This window comes from Maylandia zebra, linkage group LG17 (genome assembly GCF_041146795.1).
Source record: "Maylandia zebra isolate NMK-2024a linkage group LG17, Mzebra_GT3a, whole genome shotgun sequence".
Taxonomy (NCBI): domain Eukaryota; kingdom Metazoa; phylum Chordata; class Actinopteri; order Cichliformes; family Cichlidae; genus Maylandia; species Maylandia zebra.
Genome location: NC_135183.1, coordinates 4295593 through 4320170, shown reverse-complemented (window position 1 = coordinate 4320170; position 24578 = coordinate 4295593). Strand labels below are relative to the sequence as shown.

Below are 24578 nucleotides of genomic sequence, written 5' to 3'. Positions count from 1 at the left end.
GTGGACCATGCTGATTTCCTGCTGTTGTTGGTAGTGGTGTGTGTGGAACTGCATGGAACTACAGTGATGAGGTCCATTCTGCCTCCAGTCACATTTTCAGCTCTCTCTTCTGACCTTTCTCCTGCAGTTCAGCTTAATTTTGATTTTGCAAAATAATCATCAAGAACAAATACAGCATGCACATGTGTTTCTGCCTGTAAAAACAAAATGTGATCATTCAACTGTTCACGTTAGTGTAGTAGGTTATCGGTTGCCATGAAAGCATTGATGGCTTATCAGTTTGGTTGATCTAGAAAGTGAGAGGCATAGTAGGAATAAAGATTCGGCTTTTCTGGCTTAGCTAGAAAAGTTTGATTTAGAGAACAAATTTGCCATGGAGTGATAATAAAATGACATAGTCTGTATATGAAAGAAGGCCACAGTGTTACCCATTGTTCATGAACTACCATTTTAAAACCTTAAATTTAGGAGTCTTGTTTCTTCAACCAAGACATGACCAGATTTGGATCACAGAGTAGGAGTTGTTAGCTAGCTAAACAACCATGCTGGATGATTTACTACTATATAAAACGGGATCCTTACTCAAATGTATCAAATGGTTTGCATTCTCAAGAAATATGGCCGGGTTGTGATAAGGTTTATTTTTAATTTTAATAATTTTATTTCATGATCATTTCAGTGTTTAATGTAATAAATACATAAATAAAGTTATAGAACTGTAGACTACAAAACTAAAACAATGAGAAAAGAGCAGTTTTGGGTGGTAGATCTCTGTTTCCATGACATATAAGTGGCCCCTTAATGACACAATCCTCTGATTCATTGTTACTATAAAAATGTTGAATACACAAGCTTTAATGGTTGGCAGCATTAGAAAGATTATCAGTGTGAGAGAAAATTAAAGCCAACAATTATCATAGAATGGGAGCACCTGGCTTGTTTAGCTGAAAGTCCCGTATCATTTTACAACCTATAGTTTTGATGCGGCTAATGCGCTCTTGTTTATTTGTGATTTTGATATTAGCCATTATTATGGGATTATAACAAAGGAATGTTAAGTGCAGGTTAATGCTCTTACTCAAACAAGCCTGGCAGTGCGTGAGAGTGGCCTTAACAGTGTATATATACGTGTCTCTTTGTGGTTTTATGCTGCACTGGATGTTCATTCATGTATAGCTCTCTTTGAGGGTTGTGGATGAAAGGCTCTAAGCACTTCTGACTGAATGAAGCAACAATACAAACATCACGGCCTGCTTGTTTTTGTCTGGCTTTGACGTCACCGAAACCCACAATCGCCATTATCAGTGCAAGCAGGTCTCTCTTTTGTTCACATAGTCAACTGAGAATCGGTAGTCAGACAGATAATCATTTTTTATCACTTTGATCAGTTGTTGCAGTAAAATATGTTCGAAGCATGAGATGACAGACAGAAAGGATGAGATAAGGGAGAGAGAGGAGGAGGAAGTACAAGTGAGAAGAAACATGATTCCCACTGAGAGGCATGAGAAAAAACACCAAGCCCCAGCGACTGCAGGAAAGATGGTGACAAACCGTTTTTCTCTGCACTCAAGTTTGTGGCTGATGGACAGCTTGTTGAATGCGCTTCGGGGAGCCCAAGGGATTTCTGTATGTTGCCACAAACATATTGATGCAGAAGGAAGCCCGTTCACAACATCCTCTTGCACTCTCAGTGATGCTTAAAACCCAGAAATACTCAGCAAAATACATATGGATTAAAAAACGGGGATGCTGTAATAACGGTTTAATGTGGTGTTTGACGGTATGAAAACAAACCCAAGGTGGAAGTAATTTTTTAGCCATTGTAAAGATGAAGAAAAAATGCTTTTATTGTGAAAAGCCTCTTGAAAGCGCTGAGTTTTGATCCATGTAAACTTAAAAGCCCTTTAACATCAGCAAATTTGTGTAAATATTTTGTTCATTAATTCAGCCGTTTACATATTTAGTTTAGAATGGATCCTTTATTGAATTCCACACGTCGTGACACTTGCTCAGATTTGGAGTTTAATTTTTCGCTGTAGAAAGAAGTTTCAGTGTACAGTGGACGCTAATGTTTTTGTCACTTTTTAAGGAATCAAACTCAAAGTAATGTCAGTACTTCCCAGCTTTTATCGCTGCATGGCCATACTCTGTCCCGCACTCCATATTAGCCATTGTTGATCAACACACCTTTGTTGCTGCCACGGACGTCGCACACTCGTACGTCAGTGTCATGAGACACTCTCACAAACAAAATCACGGTTTAGTAGCGCAGCATGCTTACGGGAAAGTAACAGTAATCTAATTACTTGTTTTGCAGTAGTAATCTCTTACTTTACTCATTACTTGAAAAAGTAATCAGATTACAGTAAAGCATTACTTGTAACGCATTACTGCCCATCTCTGATCATATTTACAAACAGAACGAGATCAGTCAGATTGCAACTCCCTGGGTAGGGCAAATGATATATGATATATTACTCGATAGGGTTTCTTGAAGGTAAACTGTAAAACTGTGATTGCTCACCTGTCCAAGTTTGAGAAAAATACACATTGCAATCTACTCTTTCATTACTTTGTCATGAGTGCTCCTTCCTCAGTGTCAGGGCTAATTAGTAGTTAGGAATAAGTAATGAAGTCATGTTGTAAACTGCAGCAAAATAGCTCAATAACAGCTTCTTTTGATACTTTGTCAAGGGCGCGAAAGGCTACACAGGGTCCTTTTTTTCATCAAGGAGGGGCTTTGAGGGGCCTTGCAGGGTTTCCGAGGCTTCATCTTACTTGGCACACGATTTGTTTGGGCAGCATGAAAGCATTAGATGGAACGTCGCCAACAAGCCAATGTTATATAAATTTAGGGCCTTGGATGCAAAGTTTTGCTAAGGATTCGATTTCGGAAGGGTAAAAGAAGTTGTGACTAGGGATCTTGCACATGAGGATGTGGAATTAAAAGTTCAGATAAATAGCACGGATCATAAAGTGCCTTAAGAGAGCTTATCCTCCTAAATTCAATACAGCTGCGCTTTTAGAAGACTTCATAAAGTTCGGATTTGTGTCAGCTGCAGGTAGTCAGAATGTTGGACAGTAAGAGGAGGAGGTTAGAGATGAGATAAAGACATGCATTCTTATCTCTTCTCCCCTTGTTTACTCTAATGCGCCGGTGAAGCTGAGGGCAGATCGACTCAGGAGTCAACACCCGGTTCAGGCAGATTAACTCGCAATAAGCTCATCTTCATTCATCACGCTGCTCGTCTTCGTGACGCACGCACACATGCACAAATGCCCACTTACACACACACACACACACACACACACGCTCGTTCAAGGACTGGAAGATGGATCTGGATTGAATCCTCCAATTGGCTAATTCCAGTTTCATGACTATTACTGAGGATCGTCTGTGTGTATAAAATGAGACACAAAACTTTTAAATTATTTTTCGTTCGCTCTGAGCTAATAAAAAAAATAAAATGCCAGTGCTCTCACGTTACACTTGGCAGATCCAATCTCATTGTAATTTTCCGCCTGTTAATATCAGACTTTACCTGCTGCACATGGAATCTTAAAGGAAAACTAGCTGAATTCACTTATTTTTAAATCTTTTTGCTTTTTTGTAAAGTACTGTTTTTATTGGATGGACACACAGTTTGCTCATTATTATATAAAATAAAGCAGACAGAAGATTCCAAAATTGATTTCAAGCGGAAGTGCTAACTGGAGTATATTTTTGATAAACATTAAAACTTTGTACTCAAATACGTAATCTATGTTTTTTCATGCTTGTCTTTGTAAGAGATACATAAGAAATATTCAGATACATTTTGTCTGACACTGAAATTATTGACCTTTTTTTCAGTCTTTTATATATATTTAAATGTACAAGTCTGCTCGTGACTCACATGAGTTTGCATGTGTTCACAGAGGGGCGTTTTCAGAGGTGGTCTTGGCCCAGGAGAAGCTGACCAGCCGTATGTTTGCAGTGAAATGCATCCCTAAGAAGGCTCTGAAGGGGAAGGAGAGCAGCATCGAGAATGAGATTGCCGTGCTGAGGAAGTGAGTGCTGTGACACGAGAACACAAACATAAGTCTACTAATTCCTGGTTACCGGGGCAACTGTGCATCTCTGATGCATCATACCCCACCAAGCCCCCCCCCCAGGTCACGATCCACAGCCTGCCTACCCTAATACAAACAATATTCAGGACTGAAAATTCTGTCAGTGTAGCAGCTGCAAAACATTAACGTCAAGAGTTAGGCTAAGAACACTGTTTGTTATACGGCGTTTCTTGTTGGTGTTTAAAGTACATGTTAGATTCAACTTTACAATGTCACACAAGAGCCGAACAAACACTTCTGTGCTTAAGTAACAGAATTTAGAATTTTGCTTAAAGGTCTGAATGGACAGCAAAGTCATTTAAGTAGCAAGTCTCTGCAATCAGCAGGAACATTGTCTCTGCCCAGATACTTGAGCAGTTATTTTGAAGTCATCAAATCGGTTTAAAATCACTTCAAATCTTTGTTGACTTTGCCCCAAAATAAGGTTTCAGTATTTTTATATTTTTTCCCCATGCCAGTTATACAAATACACACAAAATGACGTGATAATGACGTTTTCAATCACTGATACAATATTATCACAATACTTCACTCACAAAGTGATATTATTGTGAATTTTGCATTATACTTAGTATTGCGGTAGTAAGTTATTTCTACCAACCCGTCACTAAAAGACGCCATAAATGTTGACATAAGGCAAAGTCGGTCTGCAATTGAGTGGGGTCAAGTTGCCAATTGCATCCAGTCTGTTTCTGGTATGACAGCAATTAATTAAAATAAATTGTTGAAAAACATATGTGTATGTGTCTGCATGGACAGAAATTTTCATTTTACTATTACCTTTCGCTCAGCAGCCTTCCTGTTCTGTCATCATCATCATCATTTATTTATATAGCACTTTAAAAACACACCTGGTAGACCAAAGTGCTGTACAATACAAATATAAATATAATAATAGATAGCAGAAACCAGACATAGCAATAAAATTTAAGAAAGGGAAGTTACCCACAGAGTTAAAAGCCAGGGAATAAAAATAGGTTTTTAATAAGGACTTAAAAACTGGCACTGATGAAGCCTGTCTAATATGGAGAGGAAGGTTATTCCAAAGCATCTGCGCTGCAACAGAGAACGCTCGGTCTCCTCTAAGTTTCAGTCGTGACTTTGGGACTGAAAGCAACAAATGCTCAGCTGACTGAAGGGAATGAATGGGGACATGGGGCTTCAACAAGTCAGACAAATAAACAGGTGCCAGACCATTTAGAGATTTAAAAACCAATAAAAGGACTTTAAAACGGATCCTAAATTCAATTGGAAGCCAGTGTAGAGAGGCCAAAATCGGAGTGATGTGGTCAAATTTCCTTCTGCCAGTTAAAAATCATGCCGCAGTTAAAAATCGTGCCGCAGCAACCCTATTAAAAGAGAATTGCAATAATCTAAACGTGAAGTAATAAAGGCACGAATAACACTTTCCAAGTCACTCTTGAAAAGAAAGGGCTTAACCTTCGTTAAACGTCTGAGGTGATAGAATGCTGATTTTACCCCCCCGTTTATGTGGTCATCAAAGGTAGGTGAAGATGACCAGCTGTATGTTTGCGATCGAACTCTTTAGTTGGGAAGTCAAAGCTGCAAGATCAACATCTGGAGCATGAGAAAAACGATTTGGGCCAAATAAGATCACTTCTGTCTTCCGATCATTAAAATTTAAAAAGTTTTTTGCCATCCATGCTTTAACATCACTAAGGCAGTCAAGCAGAGGTTGACTTGGGAGACTATCAGAATGACTAAAAGGTAAATAAAGCTGGCAGTCATCTGCATATAGGTGGAATGACACTTTATGTTTTCGGAAAATCGCGCCAAGAGGCAAAAGGTACAGTGAAAACAATAATGGCCCAAGATGTCTGTGAAGGTTCTCAGTCATCCCCTATGTAGCCGGTGTATCAGAGAAACTCAGGAGATTTTAAAGGATAAAGGTCACTCTTTCGAGGATGCCAACGTTCACATTTTGGACAGAGAGGACAGATGGTTTGAAAGAGGAGTGAAAGAAGCCATTTACGTCCACTGTGAGTGACCATCTTTGAACAGAGGTGGTGGTTTACGACACCAACTGTCTGCCATCTATAATCCAGTTTTGAGATCCCTTCCCAGACGCCTTAACGCCCACACACGTCCTGGGCCATCTGACCTCAGGAAATCACATGATAGGGTAGGGCCAGGTTTCACAAGGAGCTCACCCGAAACCCTGGCTGATTGTGACCCACACCCGCTTTCACACCTTGGCTCATGTGATTAGGTAGAGGATCATCAGGGGGTCCTTTGTCCCTCTTTGGGGGGAAACTCCCACTGGGTTTAAATCTGGGGTCTCTCAGTGACTCTCCACCATTTGACCCTTAGAACTGAAGAAGCTTCTCGGATGAGAGGTGAAACGTCTTCAAGCAACTCAAAGAAATCCAGATGCTTTTCTTTCCAAGCTCCTTAGACCAATAATGGCCCAAGAATAGGTCCCTGTGGCACACCCCAAAGCAGAGGGGCCACAGAGGATGAAGCCCACCCCAACTTAACACAAAAGGTCCTATTTGAAAGATAGGACTTTAACCACAAAAGTGCCGAACCAGAAATTCCCACACAGTGCTGTAAGCGGGAGATCAGCAAATCGTGATCCACTGTTTCGAATGCAGCGGTCATGTCCAACAGGACCAGCACTGCATATTTACCACAGTCTGTCGCTATCAGAATGTCATTCATAACTTTTACGAGGGCTGTCTCCGTACCGTGAAATGGCTTATAGCCGGACTGAAAGATTTCTGACAATTGAGAGTCATTCAAATAGTCCATCAACTGAGTATAAACATTCCTTTCCAGAATCTTACTAAGAAAGGGAAGCTTAGAGATGGGTCTAAAATTTGATATGACTGAACTGTCTAAGCCTGGTTTCTTAAGTAAATGTATGACTGCATGCTTAAACTCCTTAGGTACTTGACCAGACAAAAGACTAGTATTAATAATAGATCTATAGGAATATACCCAGAATACAACCAGTTGGCAGCCGTGGCCCTTCGAGCTCTGTTCATTGAAGACTTATTCAGACTCATTGCAGCTTGTTAGAGTATAGAAGTGCTTTATAAGAACCAGTCCATTTATTATTAGAGTAAAAAGCACTATATAAAAACCAATCCATTTACCATTTATGGGAATTAGTTATACATGCACTGACCTCAGTGTTTAAAACTTACTGAGCATTCACTACAACAGTATATGTCAGAAAATGAGGAAAAGCTCAAAAAGAAATGTGTGCTTCCCATTGCAAACTGTTAAAATAATCATTTCAAATGACATGGTTCTTTCAGCTGCTCACTTATTTCCCTAAGGGGTTGCTACAGAAGATGGATCCACATGTTGATTTAATACAGATTTTATAACGGATCCCCTTCCTAAAGCAACCCTCCTCGTCTAGGCTTGACACCAACACTAAGAGCATGCTGGTTTGTGACCGCCTTCGGCTGGCTTTGTTTCACCGCCTGGTCTCAAATCACAGATCTTACACATTAAAGGTGAATGTTTTTAAGCACTACATCACAGAGACACCAAAGTTATCATTTCAAATGATCAAGAAAGAGAAGTCTTCGTCTGTTTCACCCTACAGACAAACAGTTACACAGAAAAATCAAAGTGCTGCAGCAATTATTATGCCATTAAATGCAATAACTTTGGTAATTTGGTTTCACTGTTAACATTAGAGAAAATGCAAATTGGATCCACGAGGGAGAGAGCAGACATCCATTTAGACAAATGAGCGTAATTTCAGTGCATGTTAGAGAGCATCAGTGAGCAGATTCTGTCTCAAGCAGTCTTGTGCAGGGCAGAGACACCAATTTAGCTTTGGAGGGAAATCTGCTGGATCAGGTTATGGCAAGTTTCAGAGATTTTGGTGGCAGCAGACGGTGGAAAGAACTGTAAATCTGACCCCAAGCGCTAACAAAAGCATCATCTTGTTTCGTCAAATACTTATCTTCAGTAGCACAACTTTTCTTGCAAGCACCTCAACGCATGCTGAAACACTTCTGTGTTCTGGGTGAGCTTAGGCAAAATATGTCATTCACAGCAGCTTCTTTGAGTCCCAGCTCTGATTTTTTCCAGAGAAAACCACATGCACCATTTTACCTGCCATCAGACAGCTCTTGTCAACAAGAAGTGAAGTCGTCACGTTCCACCAGACTTCTTAGTGTAGATCAACCGGTAAATGAACAGCTTTGCATATGCATCACAGACGACACACCAATCCATCTGTCATATTCGTGTCTCACATTTCAGTCTCCCCTAATTCATGAAAAAGACACTGAGCTACCTAAAGTCTTCCACTTGTGACAGCAGCTTATTGCTGCCATAGAGTTGGCACGCCACCCTTTTCCAGCTGAGAACTATGGTCTCGGACTTTAAGGTGCCAATTCTCATTCTCTCTGCTTCACACACTTTGGCGAGCAGCCACAGTACGAGCTGTATGTCTGATGAAGCGAACAGAATCACATCATCTACAAACAGCAAAGATGAGATCCTGAGACCACACTTGGCTATATCTAGAAATTCTGCCCATTGAAAGTTGTGAACATGAACAGAATCAATAACAAGCACCAGTAGAGTCCACCACCCACAGGGGAGGGGATCCATCAATATGAACCAAGCTCTCACTGGACCACATAGCCCATAGCAATGAGCCACGTACCCCATACTCCTGCTGAACAAGATCCTGCGAGGGATGTAGTCAAATGCCTTCTCCAAGCCCGTGCTGATCTGGACAAAAAGCACAGATGCAATTATCTACTTAATTTTGTTTTAATCTTGTTTTTAAAAATATATTGATATATTTTAAAATATGTACAGATCTCACATCTGAAGGTGTCTTTTAACATCTGAATGAGCAATCTGGTCACCTGTCTCACTATCTTACTAACTCTGTTTTATAATCTGCTGTAAGATTCCTATATTTGCCTCTGATGCGCGCCGTGCTTTTTGCAGAAGAGAGATCAATTTCTTAGTGTCTATGTGCTAGGGGTAGGGCACAATGCTTTGAAACTCACACTGCAGCAAACACAAAGACACAAGCACGCAAACCTTGCTGTTTGTGACATTGCCAGAGAAAAATTAATTAATTAACGATCAAATGTTGAGTCTTTTGCACGTGTGGCAAACGTGGCTCTCACATCACCGTTGCGGGGATGTCGGCATGAAGGCGTGAGGAAGCGTTAATGTCGAAGAGGCCTGTGTCTGAATGACACAATCCCGTTATTTACCCAGTCTATGTGCAGCAGTAACAGGAGATACATGCAGGAGAAATCCATGAATGAGAACAACTAACTGCCACACCAGGCATTTAATGCAAAAAGAGGGTTTTTCTGAATGCGCTCCGGATCTGCTCTGCCATTACACTCAGGCTTTTCCTGTCAGCCGTTCATTATCCTTGACAGGGCACACACACACACACGCTCACACACACATTACCCCTTTTCAACCAGTACTTGTATGAGCATGAGTATGAGTCACGTCTCAGCTCTGTGATTCATACCTGCTGCCGCTGCGATCATACGCTCTTTAATAGGTGTTAGATGTTTACCTGCACACCTGCTGTGTGCGCCTCTGTGTGTATATGCCTGAGTTAGGCCAGGGGGGATTACCTCTGTTTACTGTGCAAAAGATGATTAACCTGCAACCACGCACACAAAATTAGTCGTGTTTCCACTAGGCACGGCATATTAGGATAACAAACAGACAGCTACACACTGACAAACACACACAAACACGCACACACACACACGGAAGAAGGGAAACACCCCATCATGCTGCTGTAACCATGGAGAAATCAGCAGAGAAGCAAAAAAAATGAGCAGAAATTGTGATGGGAAAGTGTGAAGAGGTTTTGGTTGAAATAGATTGTTGGTTCGATTTCTGTGAAAAGTTTGTGCTGGCATCAGAGTAAAATAACTTTTTCTTGATTTTTGCAATTACAAAAGGATCTAAATTCAATGTACAATTGCTATTTATTTTTCTGGAGTTGTGTACACCACAGTCTTCACTGGTTGCTGCGAGTATGGATGAGGCAGAGAAAACATGGTAGCTGCCTTGGATTAGTTAGGATTGTGATAAACATGCACACTGTATAAAGTTAAATATAAATTGTTTAATGCCCTATAATTCAGTGTGATTCTTATTGGTTTAATACCTTTTCAGTAAATCTCTTCAGTAAGGTCCAACCAAACCCCCTTTGCCTTCAGCTGTATTTTTTTCTGTACCTTAGTTAGTTAGTTAGTGGCAAATCGCTACTCAAGGCACCTCAAGGCACTTTATTTTGTAAGGTAAAGACCTTAAAGTAATGCAAACAAAACCCCAACAATTTGACAACCTCCTGTGAGAAGGCACTTGGCAACAGTGGGAAGGAAAAACTTCCTTTTAACAGGAAAAAGCAGCCATCTGCTGTAGCCGGTTGTGGATGAGGGGAGGGAGACAGGGCAAGCAAAGAAATAAAGTAATTCCAGTTTTTAATACTTACAGCCAACTACATTTCAGAAGAAGACAAGAAAACACTTCGTGTTGAATGACTACAGGCCTTTGTTGGGATTGTAATATATAGAATTATGGCAGTACAAAAGGTAAAAGTGGGTCTAACCCTGTACTAGTAAGATGTAACTAATGGTTACCAGCATGTGTATGTTCATATTCTTTACAAAATACACAACATATATACACAATATATATTATTTATTATAGTATTTTGCAAGGATGTCCAAAATCATCTTAATATATGAAAAATAAGTTTCAACAAGTGTTTAACATGACTAAAAACTGAAATTTCTATAATCAGTACTGAGAAATCAGGAACTTTACTGTCATTTAACTTCCTGTCTATGACTTTATTACTTTGCGATAGTATAGATGGGCATGTGGGAGGCTCATTAAAACTCATTGTTTAATTCAATCAGTAGCTTCAGAGCAGCTAAGAAATGGATCGTGAGGTGACACTTTTTTGTTGGTTGAGACATAAAGTGTTAACAATGTACAACTCAGAATATTAAGGTGTACAAAAGACAGTTGGAGCATTAGTCTGGACTGTGGCTGTGGCAGAAACTTTAAAAAAACAGATTCAAAAAAACAAATCTTTACTGATTGCTTTGTCTTTGTTTTGCAGGATCAAGCATGAGAACATTGTGGCACTGGAAGACATCTACGAGAGCCCCGACCACCTCTACTTGATTATGCAGCTGTGAGTCAATGTTCTTTTTCTTCTTCTGTTGTCGTCATTGTGTTTAGGACATTGTGTTCGACAATGTGACTGATGGGAACAGAGACCCCCAAATCACCCACATCTCCCTGGAAGACCATTTCATTTAGTGACTGCAAGCTCTGCTCTGTCACATAATGGGACTCGTCAGCCTGTAAAAGCTGTTGTGTAATATGTGGGTGTGTTTGCGGGGGCGGGGTTGGGGTTTGTTATTTAATATTGTATTAGTAGGGTAGAAATTAAAAAAAGAAGACATATTATTTCTTTAAGACAAAGCTGGTGCTACAAAAGTAATATCATATTTTAGAGGGCATAAGCTGTCCTATTGTGAAATTTTAGCCTACAAATGAGTACATTTTAAATATTAGTTATAGTTTATATGTTAAATCTTTCTCGAGTGGGTCAGATTTTATTCTGGCAGACATTTTGGTTTTCTTATAGCGAGGGACAAGAATACAAATTCTTTGTTGTTCTGTTTTTGATTTTTATTAATAATAATTTAATGTTTCAGATGTCGGAGTGCGTATTTCTTATTTGCTTCTGACTTAAATTGTTGCTAATTTACAGAGTGTTTTCAAATTCTCACACTTTACCTCTCGTTCTTCTGTCCACCCACCCATCACATAGACACACAAAAAACACACAAAGCCCACCAGTCCTCCCACATGCACGCACACACAGACACACGTACTCAAAGCCCACCACACCGCTACGAGGCTTCTATTACATCATCTGATGTACATCTCTGCTTTGATGGTCAGCACTAGAGGAAAGGGTTCACCCACAGGTGTCCCACTAACCTCCTCTTCAAGGTTAGAGCTGCTTACATAAGGAGTTGGTCTGGAAGTTTGGCATTCGAGCTGGAAACAAATCAGTCAAGTTCAGGTGGAAGTCAGAGCCGTGGTTTACACAACAGTGGCGTGTTTATTGCCGATGCCAGTGGATTATCTGCTCCCCTACCGCATGTGTTTGGGTGGTTGTGTTTCTGTGCCAACTCGCGGCAATACAGGAAACGATTTTGAGGTCTTTAACTTATGAATAAGCTCATAAGTTAAAGCTAATATTTAACCTACCTATGACAGCTGGCAGATAATCCACTCACTTATTTGGTGGTAAGCCATTGTGTTTATGACATTTTGCACCCTGTTGGAATTCTTGGATAAAAAAGGCTCTCAAGGTGTTGATCCAGCCCGTTCTCACTCCCGAGGCGTAATATACTGACGATTTCTCAAGTCCCGAGGCGTTTCTAAGGAACGCAAAAGGTGACCTTCCACGCTCTTATGCTACGCGCTGGGTGATGGATGACATCCAGTAGAATGACGCTCCCACGGTAATACACGTTCCAGCCATGTATTCCAGCCCTAACCATAACCTTATCCCTAACCCTAACCTTATCCCCAGCCTTAACCAGCACTTTAATGACGTTAGATAGTGTTTTTCAAAGCGATTTAAGTAAAACGAACTTACATGTGTAGATTCATTCCAAATGGTTCTCATGTTTCCTCATTTTTCTGATCTTGTAATATAGGGACGTGTTGGGAACCCGGAAGCGCAATATACCGACAATTTGTCACCTAGTGTAAAATGTTATGCTTTGGGAGTGAGACCATGTTGGTTGATCACAGTTGTTAGAAGATGCAAATGTACCTCTATCAGCTTTCTCATAGTCAAAAAAGTATTTTTTTCAATTAAACTTTAAAGATTTGAGCATGAATGAGGTTATTTTGCCTGGACGATAAGCCTGGTTTTAAAAGAAAGAAACGTTAATATGTAGATTAAAGAAGAATTTGCATTCAATTCTGTCAAAGCCTCGTAGTATACTATAGATCCTATTACTGTGGACGACTGATAAATTGTCAGCAGTTTCACCAACTCTTTAATATGGGGCTAGGTGAACTTGGTGAGGTTACTGTGACATAGTTAAGTCAGACCTGATCTAGTAATGGAAGTTTGAACTGACATCAACGATATTTAATGGTATTTATGTTCAGCAGCAGGCAGAGTTGTACATACAACCTTGGCATTTTCCATCCAGGTCAAAAGCATTTGTATGAGAATAATCCTGCACAGCAGCTATAGACGCTCATTATTAGCCATCACATCCACATACTTTACTGCATATAACTCACTGTGTCATAGCAACTTGGGATGCAATTATTAATGCTAAGGGAGTAGTATGATATTTATTTATTACCCTGTACTGCTCTTGTTACCCTTAAACAGACTAATTTTAATACAGGTTCATTTTAAGAGTTGTCCCTTTTTAAAATAGCCTCGACTTACTAAACTGCTTACAAGTGGAATAAGCTCCAAAAAGTATGAAACTACCAGCCCTTTTTAAAGTAAAACAGTTTTAGGTTTGCAGATCCTTCAGTCATTTATCTGTCAAGTTTGTCCCAAACCTTTTCTCCTTGAAAAAAGATCTCAATCTTAATGGCTTTTTGCAATCTTATTTAAAAAAAAATGTTTTAAGAAATGCAATATTACATGTCTAAAAACAGATGTTAGAGACGTTGAAATGCAATATTGATATTATCATTACTAGCAAAACGCTGCCCTGGGGAACAAAATTCCTTTGTGGATACAAATTTTGGTGACTGCTACACACACACACACACACACACACACACACACACACACACACACAAACATATAGATTGTTAAATAGTTCCATGCAATCATTATAGTTAGATTAATATTACCAGTAGTAGTAATAATAATTGTGCCAGCTAAAGCATTAAATCGCCATAAAGTCAGCACTCACTTAGTAATATTAGATTATGAAGTGTTTCAAATTAGCTAGATTAAGCTAGTCTACGAGCTAAAAATGTAGAAGCAGAAACTTTACTTGTAGTGTACTAAGCAAAGATTCCTATCAACATTGCTGTAAAATTTGTAAATTTGTTATCTACATTTGCTTAGTTACTTTTCCAAGGTTGTACCTAATCTCTAGGTCCTAGCTAGCTAAGATGCCAATGTGTTGATGGCAAGATAAATGGATGACTTTCCAGACATAACAAACACAGATTAACTACGTCTGGGCAGCGCTTGACAAATTAAGAAACAGTTTCCTTAAGCTTTTACGTCACTTAAAATCCTTCTGTTGGCCAGACTCCAGTCAAAGGTCTTAACTGTGGTTAAGCTGTTAACCTACAATCTTAACATTTTGATTAAATCTCCTGTTGTCATGGATAAACCAGTTAACAGAGCTGACTGCTGTTTGGTAAAGAAGCAAGTTATTATCGCTGAGTGCTCTCACTTGATCTAGCAGTGACTGTGGTTAAAGTTAAGGTTAAGAATAAAAGGCAAGATTTTTTTTCTACTTTGACTAACATAGGTTTCAAAATTCAGTAGTTCATTACAGTTTTTACAGACGCTAGGACACATTTCTCAATACTTAGGTCACGTTTGCAAAACTCCTCACACAGTGAGCACAACAGAAGTCTATGTGGGCTAAACTGAGGACCAGTTATCATTGTTTTGGCACAAAATGCATTCAATGACTACATCTCTCAAATTTCATGAATTATCTTCTCACTCAGACACAACAACTGCCAAAAATCTTTGTACGGACAGGACATTTTGCATGTGCTTACATACTGTTTTCAAAACTGTTAAACTTATGGCCAAAACAATAACACAATGCAAAACTTGAAAAGACAGCAAAATTCAACAGCAATATTTTATTGAAACATATTTTAAATCTAAAAATGCAGTTTAACCAGCCACAGCTGATTCTCATTGTAGATGAACATCTACACAGGTGTTACTCCTTCAATTTTTCAACTCCTTCAATTCTGCCATGCCAGAAGATTCTTTCCTAGGTGTGTTGCCCTAGATGACATAAGATGTGATGTGGATGAGAACCTGTGGCCAAATGGAGGAGACCGAGTAGATTAGCATTACTATTGTATGTGTATCAGTGGATGGTGTGTATACAAATTCTTGTATTTTGGGATTACTTAGTGCAAAAAAATAAAAATACATAAACAAATATTAACGAATTCTGCATGATGTCTGATTCATTCCAGTAACATATATTGAAATTATAAACAGAGATGTGTCCTTGTTTTACACAAGAAAACACTGTAATGCTACATGTTGTTAGTGTTTTTTAGGTCATTGTTTTGTGGGTGACAAAGTGTGTTTGTCGGCTGTCAACCTTTGCTAGTGTTCTGGAAGAATGAGTTTATTTGAGACCTGAATAAAGTGTTTTGATAGTTGTAGTGCATTTTGAATGTGAAATGAACTGCTTTGCCAAGCTTAAGGTCAGTTAGGAGGATTGTGTGAAGTGTTTTGCAAAAGTGACCTAAGTATTGAGAAATGTGTCCTAGCGTCTGTAAAAAACTGTAACCAAAAGACGTTGGCTGTACCTGCTGTTTTATTTCTTTGAGAAAAAGAACAGTAACAAGAAAGACCGGTCTCTGATATCTCCCTCTAACCCTCCATCCCCTTTTCCTCTCCTCTTTCACACCATCTGCCCTCTGCTTTTTTTTTTATTTCATTGCTTTCCTTCTCTTTATATCTTCCTCCTGCTAACTATTTTTCCAGGTACAATCTGCTTGAACACAGGTCAGCTTCAAACATGGTTAAATGCTTAACCCACTTTGAATATATAACAAATTGGGCATGTGGGTAACTTACATATTAATTTGCAAACAATATGCACATGTTTTATACTATTGCAAGGGGTAGCACAGTGGCATGGTGGTTCTCAGAGCTAAAATTGCCTGAGATAACCATAGTTTGGATAGAAACAAAATGTGCCCAAAGTGATTATTTGCACATGTGCTGAACTAATTATTTCAGTGTGTCAGTTGTAGTTATGATGCCCACATGTATTATGAATTTGTCATAATATAAAAGGCAATGTGAAAGGATCAAAAGCTAGAGTAGCTCAGAATCCTTTTTGATCTAGCATCAGCATTGCATGCTGTCCTTCTCCAAGCAAAACACAGAACTGCAGCTTCATCTCTGCATCTATTTTAACCCTGTGCAGCTGTGTCCAACTGTTCTTGTAAATGGTGACTGAAAAGCTGCGTTTTCCCAGAGCACCAACTCAACAGTGCTTCTGCAAAGTGAAGCTTGGCAATAGCTGCATTTCTACTGATCATTACAGTACTAATTAACCTCATTTGTATTCAGTGGTGTGCTGGTTTTCTTATTCAGTAATCAGAAACCACATTTAAAAACAAGGATTTTTGCAGATTTCTCATGTAATTGCAGTATGGCAGATCAATGCAGTCTGACAGAATTTCCTTCATTCCTGTTCATCATAGCTTGTCTTACGTAACCTTGACCGCAGGGAGGCAATCAGACCATGCTGCTATGAAAATCGATGCAACTGAGTGCAATGTGGGCTTTATATTGATGCTGTTTGTGCTGTGAATTGCATATCAGTAAAAAATAAATAAATAAAAGAACTGGCTTTCAATGAATCCAAACAAAGTAGCACCTGGGATTCTTAACACAGTTTTCTATATTCCTTTGGAATAGTATCATCTTTTTCAGTTTCTTCTATTGAGCTTGTGGGAAGCTTGTGATCAGCTGGACTCAACAGAAGCAGACAACTTTTTTTGTCAGTATTCAAAATTTTAAGCCTTTGTTTGTTGTGGCTTGTCCACTGACAGTTGGGTTGTTGGCTGTATTTCACTTCTTCAGTTCATTTGTACAGTTTGGATGTGTTCAGATGAGACTGAAGCAACATTAGAACATGGCTCTTGGTCTTGTTACAAGATAATACACTGAGGACTGATTGGGGGGTGACAAACAGGAGAAATGAGGTAAAGACGAACGTAATTAACAGAAACCGAGAGCAATTAGGGAATCTGGAGTACTGAGAGGAAGCAAAACTAACACAGCAAACAACAGAAAACTAACCTCTAATGTAAAACAGAAACAGTAACCAAAAGTAACACTGACCTGAGTTTTTAAAAAACCTAACAAGAAGTCAGGGAACAATGAGGGAGCAATATTTATCACTAGAATAAAGAAAATGCAGGGACCTTAGAAACCTTGCAAAGGGACTTAAAATATGTGTCTAAGCCTCAAACTACCCAAAACTAAAAAGCAAAACTCCACAAACCTGAAAAACAGAAAAGCCTCAAATAGAGGACTATTTAAAAAACCCCAAAATAGTACAAAGGCTGTGATACCTGTGAGTCAAAAGCTAAGGCTTCAGACAACACTAAATCCTCAGGCTTCTAAGTAAGATGTCACTGACAGAGGATATCTTTAATATAGTCATCTCAGGTTCACAGCGACTGAGGGGCAGCTACTGAGAAGAAAGTTGGATTAAAGGGAGGGGAAAGGGAACTAAAATAACTTGTTTCAGACAGAGGATTAACTCAGGGGCTGCACCAAGTCCCGGTGTGAGATAAGTAAGGATTAGTTGACCTGTGAGTCATGCAAAGCTGCTCGATTAAAGAATAAAAATCTGGAGTTGGAAAAGAGCAGGATAGCTTTCCGTTCAGTCGGGGCTCTTCCAAAAGTCTTGAAACATTGCAATTAGTCCTGAGTTGACCACCATATTGATTTTTTTGTGGTCTTTTCTTCGGTTGTATTGTTGCGCAGAAAATGTGTTTCCAAAGTTAAATTACAAGTCAGCTATAATTAGCAATTTAAAAAGTTGATGTTAAAGACCCAACTTGATCCATTTATAGAAGCATTTGCCTGATTAGAGCTCTTCTATGTTCTACAGTATGACCCTTTAAAAGAGTGCCCTACATGATACTCTTCTCTCTCTACTTACACTTCTTATACGCTAGCTTCACCTAAAGACCTAATCAGATTAGTTATTTGGGTCTTTAAAACTGAATTAAATCCTTTAAAGACTTAAAGGATTTAATTCAGTTTTATTTACACAGCACCAAATCACAACAGTCACTTAAAGGTTCTTTACATTGTAAGGTAAAGATCCTACAATAATGCAGAAAAAAAACATATACCATTTATAACACCCAGCACGCCCCTGCGGGCGGTTTATCCTTCAAGCTCGGGTCCTCTACCAGAGGCCTGGGAGCTTGAGGGTCCTGCGCAGTATCTTAGCTGTTCCCAGGACTGCGCTCTTCTGGACAGAGATCTCCGATGTTGTTCCCGGGATCTGCTGGAGCCACTCGCCTAGCTTGGGAGTCACCGCACCTAGTGCTCCGATTACCACGGGGACCACCGTTACCTTCACCCTCCACATCCTCTCGAGCTCTTCTCTGAGCCCTTGGTATTTCTCCAGCTTCTCGTGTTCCTTCTTCCTGATATTGCTGTCATTCGGAACCGCTACATCGATCACTACAGCCGCCTTCTTCTGTTTGTCTACCACCACTATGTCCGGTCGGTTAGCCACCACCATTTTGTCCGTCTGTATCTGGAAGTCCCACAGGATCTTAGCTCGGTCATTCTCCACCACCCTTGGGGGCATCTCCCATTTTGACCTTGGGACTTCCAGGTTATACTCAGCACAGATGTTCCTGTACACTATGCCGGCCACTTGGTTATGGCGTTCCATGTATGCCTTGCCTGCTAGCATCTTGCACCCTGCTGTTATGTGTTGGATTGTCTCTGGGGCATCTTTACACAGCCTGCACCTGGGGTCTTGCCTGGTGTGATAGACCCCAGCCTCTATGGATCTTGTGCTCAGAGCTTGTTCTTGTGCTGCCATGATTAGTGCCTCTGTGCTGTCTTTCAGTCCAGCTTTGTCCAGCCACTGGTAGGATTTCTGGATATCAGCCACCTCCTCTATCTGCCGGTGGTACATACCGTGCAGGGGCCTGTCCTTCCATGATGGTTCCTCATCTCCCTCCTCTTTCTTGGGTTTCTGCTGCCTGAGGTATTCACTGAGCACTCGGTCAGTTGGGGCCATCTTCCCAATGTATTCTTGGATGTTCATTGTCTCATCCTGGAATGTGGTGCTGACACTCACCAGTCCCCGGCCCCCTTCCTTCCGCTTAGCGTACAGCCTCAGGGTGCTGGACTTGGGGTGAAACCCTCCATGCATGGTAAGGAGCTTTCTTGTCTTTATGTCAGTGGCTTCTATCTCCTCCTTTGGCCAGCCTATTACCCCAGCAGGGTACCTGATCACGGGCAGGGCGTACGTGTTGATGGCCCGGATCTTGTTCTTACTATTCAGCTGACTCCTCAGGACTTGCCTGACCCTCTGCAGGTACTTGGTGGTTGCAGCTTATATATATATATATATATATATATATATATATATATATATATATATATATATATATATATATATATATATATATATATATATATATATTCACGTGTGCATGTGCGTTCTCTGAACAAGAAACAGAAACATTTTCTCCTAAAGCCTGAATAAATGCCACAATAAGATCTTATTTTTGTGCTGTTGCTTAATAGCTGTCTCGCTGTGTTAATCAGGTTGTGTTTGCACAGATATGGAGTTTAATCTAATTAGGGTAATTGTTGTGTTTGCATGATATTTTAGACAATTAATCTCAGTTAAGTGTTCACGTGAAAAAACAAGCTTGAGATCAAAAAAAGCAGAGTGGAGGTGTAAATGCAGGAGTGGGGTTTTCCTCCCTACATTTCAGCTAATGAGGCAGCGGTCAGATCTCTGTCTCTCTGCTGTGACGAGCAGAAAACGAGGCTTGCCGTCGTCAGCGATGCACAGCCATCGTCCGGTGAGAGTAATAGCACTGCCTGCTTGTAAACACATCAGCTGACAGAGGAGAGATGAATGAGGCACAGTGACATGACAAGCGGGCTGACTGTTGCAACATTTACTTTTCAAAAATGTTCTTGCATCGTAAGCAAGGATGTCATGATTCCACCCTACAGCCCTGCACTACATTGCAGTGCGCCAGCCCAGTGTGGCAGAGGTGTGGCTAATGCACACCAATATGAGGCTGGGTTAAAAAAAATACATTATAGGTGACCTTGTTAAAGGTGGCTATAGTCATAGCCAGTCGTAGTCACTCCTTTTAAACACAGGGATCTCTCCATCATTACACCATAACAGCTTAGGTATCCTGTGGAGTTTTCCTCAGAAGAAACCTAATATCACCGAACAGGACGTGGCAGGCTGCCAAGAGAAGGCAATGAAGCTTCTTCCATGGAATTCAATTTTCTGCACATACTAAGGATCGTACAGTGTGTTAAATGAATTTATTTATCAAGACAGTCTTATATATTGACAGTCTTAATTTGCCCTAAAACCAGCTTTTCAGATGAAACTCACTGCTTGTTTTTTTAAAATAAAGGAATTCTATAATTTATTGTCCAGGCTATGCAAGTACATGTTAACAAAGTTAGAGCACAACTGTGACACATTGCAGACAAGGTGAGGTGAAAGCTATTTAACCTGTGTGATGCACTTGTCTGGCAAACCAGGCAGGCAAAGATAACAGTGGGGTTACATATCATTACTTGGAACTCTGAGCATCAGTCAGAACTTTAAGAATAAAATGAGAGCGAAAAACAGGATGCATTGATTTGCAGATGGGCCCGTGCATCAGCGTCCAGCATGCCTGCTCAATAATTCATTGAAACAAAACGAAGTGTGGGTTCTTTTGTTCTTTTTGTAGTCACAGCAGTGTTGCTGTGTGTAATTGTGGCTTGACATCATCAAACATCACACAGATGGATGCAGATAAATTAGATGGATGCCGTCTCTAGATGGATGTGAAGACACAAAATTAAGATAGAAAGTATGTCATTTTAGATTATTTGCTGTTAAGGATTACAGAGCTCCTAGGAACCACTCGTTCAATCTTGTTATGTCTCATAATATTTTGTTTGTAATAACAGGGAAATTTGATTAGAGGGGGTTGTATAATATCAAGTAGCTATATAATTGTGTGTCTTCCCCAAATAAAGGTAAAGTACTTTCAGCTGCTCCCTTATTTCCCAAGGGGTCATCACAGCAGATGGATCTGCATAATTTACCATAATTTACTCCAGATGCCCTTCCTGATACAATCTTCCCATTCGTCCAGGCTTGGGACTGGCACTAGGAGTACACCAGCTTGTAGACCCCTCATGCTGGGTGTTTTGTCTCATCCCGGTCTTTACTAGCTAATAAAATGGCCAGAATATCATCATTAGATATAAACCAGACTTAGTGAGCAGACTTAGGTAACTGTGTGCACGTTTAAAAGGTGTTTTGGGTTGAATAAGATATGACACATACTGTAGGTCTATTAGAGATGAGAGAGAATGCTAATACTCATATATGGGTGGTGAGTACATAGCATAAGGTCATCTAAATTTTTTAAGATTGTCTTACCTTCTACAGAGATAAATAGGAGCTCAGCTGGGTTACCAAGGTGGGGCGGTACAGGTGAAGAGCGGGCAGGCAGGTTTTGAGCCGGTGAGTTCCTTCCTTTACAAGATTCACCGGCTCAATGCAATGGAGCGATGCTCGTGTCATCCACAGGCAAGAGTGACTTGAGCAGACAGATTTTCAAGGCAGATTCCAGGCACGAATAACTTTGAGACAAGGAATTAACCGTGGGAGTTTGTCACCGTAGCAGCGATGACTTTCTGGCGAAGAACGGTGCACTTTTTTGCCCACATACAGTGGGGCAAAAAAGTATTTAGTCAGCCACCGATTGTGAAAGTTCCCCCACTTAAAATGATGACAGAGGTCAGTAATTTGCACCAGAGGTACACTTCAACTGTGAGAGACAGAATGTGAAAAAAAAATCCATGAATCCACATGGTAGGATTTGTAAAGAAATTATTCGTAAATCAGGGTGGAAAATAAGTATTTGGTCACCTCAAACAAGGAAAATCTCTGGCTCTCACAGACCTGTAACGTCTTCTGTAAGAAGCTTTTCTGTCCCCCACTCGTTACCTGTATGAATGGCACCTGTTTGAACTCATCATCTGTATAAAAGACACCTGTCCACAGCCTCAAACAGTCAGACTCCAAACTCCGCCATGGCCAAGACCAAAGAGCTTTCGAAGGACACCAGGAAAAGTATTGTAGACCTGCACCAGACTGGGAAGAGTGAATCTACAATAGGCAAGCAGCTTGGTGTGAAAAAATCAACTGTGGGAGCAATCATCAGAAAATGGAAGACATACAAGACCACTGATAATCTCCCTCGATCTGGGGCTCCACGCAAGATCTCATCCCGTGGGGTCAAAATGATCATGAGAACGGTGAGCAAAGATCCCAGAACCACACGGGGGGACCTGGTGAATGACCTGCAGAGAGCTGGGACCAAAGTAACAAAGGTCACCATCAGTAACACACTACAACGGCAGGGAATCAAATCCCGCAGTGCCAGACGTGTTCCGCTGCTGAAGCCAGTGCATGTCCAGGCCCGTCTGAAGTTTGCCAGAGAGCACATGGATGATACAGCAGAGGATTGGGAGAATGTCATGTGGTCAGATGAAACCAAAGTAGAACTTTTTGGTATAAACTCAACTCGTCGTGTTTGGAGGAAGAAGAATACTGAGTTGCATCCCAAGAACACCATACCTACTGTGAAGCATGGGGGTGGAAACATCATGCTATGGGGCTGTTTTTCTGCCAAGGGGACAGGACGACTGATCCGTGTTAAGGACAGAATGAATGGGGCCATGTATCGTGAGATTTTGAGCCAAAACCTCCTTCCATCAGTGAGAACTTTGAAGATGAAACGAGGCTGGGTCTTCCAACATGACAATGATCCAAAACACACCGCCCGGGCAACAAAGGAGTGGCTCCGTAAGAAGCATTTGAAAGTCCTGGAGTGGCCTAGCCAGTCTCCAGACCTCAACCCCATAGAAAATCTGTGGCGGGAGTTGAAAGTCCGTGTTGCTCGGCGACAGCCCCAAAACATCACTGCTCTCGAGAAGATCTGCATGGAGGAATGGGCCAAAATACCAGCTACTGTGTGTGCAAACCTGGTAAAGACCTATAGTAAACGTTTGACCTCTGTTATTGCCAACAAAGGTTATGTTACAAAGTATTGAGTTGTATTTTTGTTATTGACCAAATACTTATTTTCCACCCTGATTTATGAATAAATTCTTTACAAATCCTACCATGTGGATTCATGGATTTTTTTTTTCACATTCTGTCTCTCACAGTTGAAGTGTACCTCTGGTGCAAATTACTGACCTCTGTCATCATTTTAGGTGGGGGAACTTGCACAATCGGTGGCTGACTAAATACTTTTTTGCTCCACTGTATATTGTTCGTTTGGGATGTAGTTTGGGAGGTAGAGCAGGTGATCTACTAATCAGAAGGTTGGTGGTTTGGAGGTTTCCCTGGCTGCTCCAGTCTATATTGAAAGCGCCTTGGGCAAGATACTGAATGTGAATGTAAATGTCAGATAGAAAGCTCTTAGGCATAGACAAATATAACGTAAGAACCAGTCTATTTACCATTGCTTCATACCTGAAACTGACCAGTTTGGTCAGAACTCCTGCACGCTGGGCTGATGTGGTCAGCCAAGTCCAACCAGCAACTTCACCTGAGAGTGAAGAGTTAACCACCTGAGAGAAAGTGAACCAAACCCAGCCCAACCTACCAAATTATGACAATTCCACATACATGCTTTGTACTCTTGATTAGAGAAGGCTGTCACCATACCATTGGCACCAGGATCATAGTGGACCACTGGAATGGCATCATCACATCCTCTGCTGCCCTTCTCCTCTTACTAGAGTTCTTATAAAGGCTCCAGCCAGAGATATCAGGTGCTGTCATGGTACAATTAATTTCTTTGGTCACAATGACACAAAAACCTTGTACCAAAACACTGTTCAAGAAAATTTCCAAGCTGGTTAGGCCCCTGCAGTTTCTTTCAGTTTCACAACACTGTGGCTTCCATATGGAGGAATCCAGACTGCTGACAGGATTAACATCTTGTCATATGTAGGTGAATGAGGACCCAAATGCATACTCACAGGCAGTCAGGATTAACATTAAGCTCATCTCTAATTTTTTAAAGCTCAAATAAAACAGGAAGTTAAAAACGCAAGCCAACAGCTAACAGAGACAGAGACTGAGGCACGAAACATGGGGAACATATTTCTCTCCTGTCCTGGGAGAGTACTCAGCAAATGCCATGCTGATTCACATTATGGAGTAGTACTCTATGATTCTGCTTTTAGCTGCTGATCACATTTCTTTACTGTGGAATTAAAGTCATTTAAAATCATTTGTAGCTATCATCAAAGACATAAATTCTTGCCTGAAATGAAAAAACAGGGTGATACTTTGAGCGTTTTTAGACTTGGCCATTATGTGTGTGTTTAACAAGTCTTCCCCTGCTGACAGTGACGGATGTCA

At 40.5% G+C, this 24578-nt stretch overlaps 1 protein-coding gene across 1 annotated transcript in view; it reads left to right on the top strand.

Moving 5' to 3' along the window:
* Nucleotides 1-24578, top strand: part of camk1da (calcium/calmodulin-dependent protein kinase 1Da) — an 81901-nt gene that overhangs the window by 33846 nt on the left and 23477 nt on the right. The window contains exons 2-3 of the mRNA XM_014410804.3: nucleotides 3919-4050; nucleotides 11228-11302. Of these exons, the coding sequence (XP_014266290.2) occupies nucleotides 3919-4050; nucleotides 11228-11302 (207 nt within the window). The remainder of the gene's footprint in view (nucleotides 1-3918; nucleotides 4051-11227; nucleotides 11303-24578) is intronic.